The 7,975-nt window shown below is 29.8% G+C and overlaps 1 protein-coding gene across 1 annotated transcript; it reads right to left on the bottom strand.

Annotated features, from left to right (window-relative positions):
* Positions 1-4,482: 4,482 nt before the first annotated feature.
* On the bottom strand, positions 4,483-7,892 carry LOC107461635 (receptor-like protein kinase HERK 1). Its single transcript, XM_021129154.2, has 2 exons — positions 7,874-7,892; positions 4,483-7,548 (listed from the first exon to the last, which is right to left on the bottom strand). Exon 2 carries the CDS (start codon positions 7,278-7,280, stop codon positions 4,767-4,769), a length of 2,514 nt encoding a protein of 837 aa, XP_020984813.1. The 5' UTR covers positions 7,281-7,548; positions 7,874-7,892; the 3' UTR covers positions 4,483-4,766.
* Between the last annotated feature and the right edge of the window lie 83 nt (positions 7,893-7,975).

Below are 7,975 nucleotides of genomic sequence, written 5' to 3'. Positions count from 1 at the left end.
TATACTCTGTCTGCTTCTATTTGATTAATGGCATATATATCACCAATTAAATTCAATAGCCTTGCTTAATACTTTAATCTATGAAGCTTGTAATACATGAAAACTTTATGTTAAATATAGTTTTGAGAGATTATGAGAAAATAAAACTGCATTTTATTTTGTCAGCAAATATAATTTTAACTCAATGATAAGCGCTTGATCTAATAATATCCTAATTCCTATTCGGCAGTGCTTTGTCAACATTTCATCTGTTATATCATGTAGTTGTTTGAGAGACTTACATAGTATGTGTACCTGTCTATGAAAGTATACTGGTAGTATATAATGTGATCTCAAATTGTTGAAACATAAAACTAATATTTGTCCCAACTTTTTGTGTGTATAGTTTTTATTTTTGGGTATAATTAGAGGGGAATTTTCTTAGGTAAATTGTGGATCTTCCACTATAGTATTGCCCTGTCATGTCAGTATATATATATATATATAGGTCTTTAGTGGCTAAGGTTATGATGGCTAAGAGTGACTAAGTTTTTACTGATCAATGAATGAGTATTTTTTTAGTGGATAATTCTAAAATTTTAATGGTTGAACTTTAGTGTGAAAATCTATTATAATGTTAGATCAATAAAAGATCATGAAGTATTAATAATGAGAGTAATCCAAAAAAAAATAAATAAATCAAGAACTAAATCATGTAATATTTATATAACCTCTTACTATTAATATATTTATGGCATGAATTATATGAGAATATAAATTTATAAAATGTTAAAATTTTATTAAAAAATATTTTTATTTTGAACAAAAATAACTATTAAAAAGTATTATTGATATTATAATAGTTATTATTATTATTATTTTTGTTCTTGTTATTATTGATATTATTATTATTATTATTAAAAGAAATTTTTAAAAATTAGTCATTTTTAATTCTAAAAACTTTGAGTGCAAATGATAATGATTCATATGTGTAAAATTTTAATAAACATAGGTGTAAACTGTATGTTTATTGTGTACAAAATTTTTATAAATATGGGTACAAATTATTACCGACTAAGTGTTGACAAAAAATGATGATACTTGTTGGTCATATAGCATTCTTCTTATTAAAAATCTTCATAATAGTTTTATTAATAAATTTTTTTTTTACTTTGTGAATCCACTAAAGCTAGTATCTATAAATATTGAATTCATAATGTCATACCTTTTATAATTTACTTAAATAAACTATTTGAAAATCAGTCATATATCAGATTATCTTAAAACTGAATTCATTGTTAATTTTTTTCTCTCTCAATATTTATATAAAATGTGATCCTTATATAAAAAAAACAAATATAAAATCTGCAAAATCATCATGATTTGTGAAATAAATTTGTTAGTTTTTATCAACGTTTATACTTTTTTAAGATATTAATTTATTAATTTTTATTTAACTAAAAATTTTTTGTTTTTTAATTTGTATATCCATGATTAAACATATTATTTGTTAATTCCATGATATAAGTTTTAAAACTAAAAAAGAAATGAACATTGACAAGCACGAAACGTAAAAATATAAAACAAAACGAGTCACTCGTATTTTTTTAGGATATTCATATAAAATTACGGTAAAAGATATTTTAATCATAATAATGTATAAAATATTTTTTTATTAAGATTATCAGAGACGGATCTAGAATTTTTAATATAGAGGGATCGAATTATAGACAAATTTTTTAACTTTTTTTAGATTTTTTTCATTACGTAAAAGTAATTTAGAAATAATATATAGTTATTGAATTGGTTTTATCTAAATATAAAATAAAAATCTTATAAATTAATTTTCATAATACCATTTTTTATATGACAATTACATAAAAGAGACAACAATATCGATAATATATTATAAAATTATAATGGACCAAAAATTTGTAGTGTATTTAGTTACAAAAATTATTAGTTAAAATCACTTGAAAAAAAATCATAAATTATTAATTACTTGAAAGGTATAATACTGTTATTAAATATAAGATACGAATATTAAAATAAAATGATAGCTGAAATTAAATAAGTTAAGATAAAAAAAAGTTAGATAAATTTTTTTCTTTTAAGAATGTAAAATTAAACAAAAAATTGAGTATTTTTTTTCAATAAAATAACATCTAATATACACAATATAATTACCAAAATATAATTCTATAAGTTATTACTAATATTTTATATAATAATATAAATGTTAAATATATTATTATTAAAAGAACAAACAATTTTTCTTAAAAATAGATATAGAGATAAATATATAAAAATTAATTTGATAAGTACAAAAATATGAGTGTATGATATTAAGTTGGTTAAGTAAAAACTATTAGAGAGCTAAATAATTAAGATATAAATATATTACATAATAAAAAATTAATACATATAAAGCTACTAAATTACATAATATTTTTTATTTCTCTAAACATATATCTCATATGTAAACATAGTTCTATAAAATTTTTGGATGGCCAAAACCACTGCTGTCTCCTACATGTTATAATAAGAGATAAAATAGAATAAAAATTAATACAAACTGAAATTCAGATTTTATATTTAACTGAAACTCAACTAAAATTGCATATCTACAAACATATAAATTTAAATCATAAATTTATTTTTAAAAAAAGTAACCTATATATAACTTTCTAATATGGCATTTCAGTATAAATTTTTTACATTTTAAATTTTAAAATAACAAATAATTATAATAAAAAATTATAAAAGTCTAACCAATTTAGACCGTGTAATTCTAAAAATATTAGTGCATAGCATTTGTAAAATTATTATTTCTCTTTTAATAATAATAATAATAATATAAATAATAACAAGAACAAAAATAATAATAACTACGATAATATCAACAATACTTTTTAATAGTTATTTTTATTCAAAATAAAAATATTTTCTTATAAAATTTTAACATTTTATAAATTTATACTCTCATATAATTCATGTCATAAATATATTAATAGTAAAAGCTCACATAAATATTACATAATTTAGTTCTTATTTTTTTATATTATTCTCATTATTAATAGTTCATAACCTTTTATTGATCCAACATTATAATAAATTTTCACACTAAAGCCCAACCATTAAAATTTTAAAATTATCCACTCAAAAAATACCAACAAATTTTTTTCCTTAAAAAAAGGCTCACATGATATACATATTGTTTCGGTCAGTTTATTTACTCTTTTGTCCTGCGCTGATCATCAACAATAAAGGTCTATCACTTTAATTAACAACTTCCACTCAATTTTCTACATGTCATGTGTTTATTGATCAATCAAAATAATTTTGGTCACCAAAGACCTATCTATATATATTCGAAGATGAAACAGTGCTATTATAAAAAGAATTTTAAGTATATCAAATATATTAGTGTTTTAATAATTTTAACCGTTGAATTCAATAATAAAAAATTATATAATATATATTAATTAAAATCAACTATTATTATTATTTGAATGCCCGTGTTCGGGATAGATTTAAAAACTTTCTGCTATTATATTATGTTTCTCTTCAACTAGCTAGTGCATTAGTAGTAGGTAAGGGGACTAGGGGAGAAGATAGAGGTGGTGGTGGGTGTTCACTAGGCCTAAGTGCAACTATGACTAAATGAAACTCACAATAGTTATAAAAGCTATGGAATTCTATTCTACTACTAATTTCTAAATTGAATAATTTTAAATTTGTAATGACAGGGATGTTCACTAGCTATTGAACATTACGCACAAAAGATAATACAAAAGAGAAGATGGCAACATAGTGTGGCCAACAGAAATACCATTTTCCTATCACATGGTTCTAATCATGGATCACTAGAAAATAGAAACATCACCATTTCGTTTTCTTATTTTTCAAATGATGGATTACATCTAATCTAAATCTACTGAGAAGTAAATTAACCACTGTAGTCTTATGCCAAACTAAAAGGAACAAAAGGATACCAACACTAACATGAGCCACTGAGTAGAAGGGAGATGGGGGAGAAAAAAGAACAGAACACAATAATGCTGAATAACCATAATATTCGCATGCCAAAATAATGTATTAAAATTCTAAATCAATTTTGTCAACCTATTAATTCAGTTTCACCTAAGAAGATAGTTAAAAATGATTAAATAATAATTTAGTCAAACATATCAAATCATTTAAAAAGTATATAAAAAAATCTAGAGAGCCAATATTTTTATTAAAATCTAGCCAGCACTTAACCAACAAAAAAAGAATAAGTAATCAATCACACACCATTAGATATAACTTCACACCATTAAAAATACTAATGATAACTAATTGATTACTACAAATCATAAAAACCGATGGTCCCTAACACTCGTCAAAGTATATAAGAAGAGTTTATTTTCTCAAAAAAAAAAAATATTTGTTAAGTGGTATGTACTCTTTATATACTTCTACTACAATTAATTATAATCACTCATTAAATAGCTAACAGACTAAACTCTATTCTAATTAACATATACTAAAATGATTAACTTATACAAATTTCAATATTGAACGAATGGATCCATTTGGTGTTCTGGCCACCAATTAAGTAAAGACGTCTGATTAACTAAGTCTTTCTTTACAAATCTATAAAAGTATCTTAATATAGTGTGTCAGGGCAGAGAGATCAAGTGATCATAATAAAAATCAAAATATAATACAAACAAGAACAAAAATAATAAAACAACAGCGTTGTAATAAAACAGTTGAATATCCACTAATGTTGAAAATCATCTTCATCTCCCCTCTGACTTCACCAACTGAGAGAACACCCTACTCATTGAAACACCAGACAGATCATCCACATTTGTGCCTTCAAATTTAATGGCAGAGGCGCTTGCATCGTTGTTGAAGTTGTTGACCTGTGGAGAGAGACTGATCATATTAGTACTGTTTTCTTGAGGATCATTCCCTTGAGTAGCAGACTCTTGAAGCTGCAGGGCATACTCCAAATTCCACAATACATCTCCCATAGAAGGCCTGTCTACACCGAAGTCTGCCAAGCATTTCTCCGCGGTTTCTCCAAACTTCCTGAGAGATTCCGGTCTTATGTTGCTTGCAAGTGCAGGATCTATGATCTCCTCCAATTGCCCCTTCTTCTGCCACTTCATTGCCCATTCTGCCAAGTTTACCATCTCCCTGGGAAGGGACGGATCTATGACAGGTCTTGCACAAAGAACTTCAAACAGAACCACGCCGAATGAATACACATCAGACTTTTCTGTTAGCTGCTGCCTCCTGAAGTATTCAGGATCAAGGTAGCCAAAGCTTCCTTTAACAGCTGTGCTCACATGTGTCTGATCAAGTTCTGGCCCAGTCTTGGATAATCCAAAATCAGCAACTTTAGCCATCAGGTTCTCATCAAGGAGGATATTTGCAGATTTCACATCGCGGTGAATAACTGCTTTAGCATAGCCGGTGTGCAGATAATGAAGCCCTCTAGCAGCTCCAATGCATATCTCAAGCCTCTCCTTCCAACTTAAGGTTGGGAACCCCGAACCATATAGATGACCCTTGAGTGTTCCTTTCTCCATATACTCATATATCAGTATCATTTCATTCCTTTCATCACAATAGCCGATCAAAGATACCAGATGCCGGTGACGGAACTGAGACAGCATTTCGATTTCAGTTCGGAACTCGGCAATACCCTGCTGTGACCGAGGATTTCCTCTCTTAACTGCCACTTTAGTGCCATCACTCAATTCCCCCTTGTATACTTTCCCAAAGCCACCAATCCCAATAACCCAACTCTCATCAAAATTGTTTGTAGCTTCCTGAACTGCAGCAAGAGGAACACGGTACTCGAAGTTTGAAGCAGCACTAATTGTAGTACCATTAGAATATTTACTTCCCATGGTGTGAGAAGTTGTGCCATTGATGGAGAAAGGAATCCATGTCTTCGACTGTCTCCGCCGCGCCAACCGCCTTCTTTTCCTGCATAGTAAACACAAAAGTCCAGCCAAGACCACTGCACATACTGCCCCAAGAACTGCACCCACAATTACACCAACATTCTTTGAATTTGAACCAGAAGTAGTAGCAACAGCAGCTGTCCCTGTACTAAGACTTCCCACAGAATTGTTCATTTTCATGATCTCCAAACCATTCAGAATGGCATTAGGGTAGTCCTTATTTACATTAGAAGGTCCCATACTTACTCGAAGCAAGTTGCTAGATGTCAAGGGTGTAACAACATCCCTATAATATGGAACACCCAAGACATTTTGATTTATTGAAGCAAGATCAAGATCCTTGGCAGCAAACAAGGAATCAACATAAACATTGAAGTAGAGTTCATTGAGACCTTTACTCACTAAATCACAGAAGTGAAGTCTAACAAGGTACTGAAATCCAGAATCCACCTTAAACTCCCATGTCACATTGAAATTAACACGTGGATCACTTTGTGAGTTCATCTGTTGTCCAGTACCATAAACACTAGCCGGAGCATCATTTTCAGTAGCCGAGCCGTTCACATATTGAACACCTCCAATATTTGAGAAATTAGCAGCAAGGTTTTTTTCTTTTAGGAAGCTAAGATCCGGATCCCAGGTTCGCTGAAGAGTGTCATTACCAGAGGAGACAGTTGGACCCCCCATGTTAACCCTCCAGACTGTCTCCAGCGCCTGTACTGCCAAGCCAGAGTAGCTTGATAATCCATTAGTCAGGCTGAAACCAACATCATCAATGAGGTCATCAGGGACCGAAACAACTTCGATTGCATTCACAAAGGCAATCGAACCACTCGAAGGGGTAAAGTCTATAACAAGGGAATTAGAGCTCACATTCACAGAGTATTCCTTCATCACAGGATCTTTCTGCACACCAAAATCACTAACAAGGACATTGTTCTGCGTGGCAACCGAGAATTTCGCTGCACTCATATCATACTTCTGATAGGTAAATGGAAAGAAATAAAGACGGATCCAATGTCTGCCTTTTTGTTTGATTGAGAAAGTGTACTTTGAGGAACCAGTGAAGACCCTAGCAGTTTGATAGAGAGTGGAATCACCAGTGGAAGTGATTGATTTCAAGGAAGTACTTGCAAGAACATCTTGCTGAGTGGATAATAGCTTCTTAGAAGCACTATCCGCAGAGAAATTGCGGTTACCTACTACAGTACCAGAACTTGCTCCACAATCTATAAGGTAGTTATCTACTGGAACAAAATCGGCAGAGAAACACAGATAGGGATAAAAGATAGATAAAGCACAGAAAAACAAAGAAAGTTTTCTGTAATTCATCATTGTGGCATCTAACAGTATTGTTTTAGGAGATTAATTTTCCTATGAAGATAAGATCTATGGCACAATCAAGGGAAGGGATTATTCAAGCACAAAGGTACAAACTCAAACAAGTCAAAGACACAGAAATAGAAGGGAATAGAAGAAAGGAGTGAGAACACATAGAAATGGCACCTTTGAATACAGTTACAGCTAGGTCCAGAAGATGAAGCAGGAAGAGCCAAGATTACAGAGAAGAATACAAATCTGGAGCCACACCCTGAATCTCTGACTGTGAAGGAAAATTTTAATACATATACGTAAAACAAAAAATTGAAAAACACGCTCAGAAATCTAGCTCAGGACAAGCTGGAATAAAATTGATGACAACCTTAGCACTTGACATAATCATAGATTCTTTGTTTTTGTTTTCATTTTTATTTATAATAACGGAAAAGAATATATATAAAAATATATTGTCAGTGACAGAGAGAAAAAACCGGATGCGGTGGAAAAATAAATAAATAAACATAAATTAATAATTAAAAAAAAAGGAAAAACAACTCAAAAAGAGTTGGAAGAAATTTTGATTATTTGATTAGGGTTGAGATGGTGACCTGATTTTTTAGGTGAGAGCATTAAGAAGCATGATGCAGGGAACCTTATCTGTGATGCAAGTGGGGAATCAAATAGATTAAAGAGTTGTAACGACCAAGCTG

This window comes from Arachis duranensis, chromosome 8, assembly GCF_000817695.3.
Source record: "Arachis duranensis cultivar V14167 chromosome 8, aradu.V14167.gnm2.J7QH, whole genome shotgun sequence".
NCBI classification, from domain to species: Eukaryota; Viridiplantae; Streptophyta; class Magnoliopsida; order Fabales; family Fabaceae; genus Arachis; species Arachis duranensis.
The sequence above is the reverse complement of the archived record's forward strand: the minus strand, read 5'-3'. Positions and strand labels throughout refer to the sequence as shown.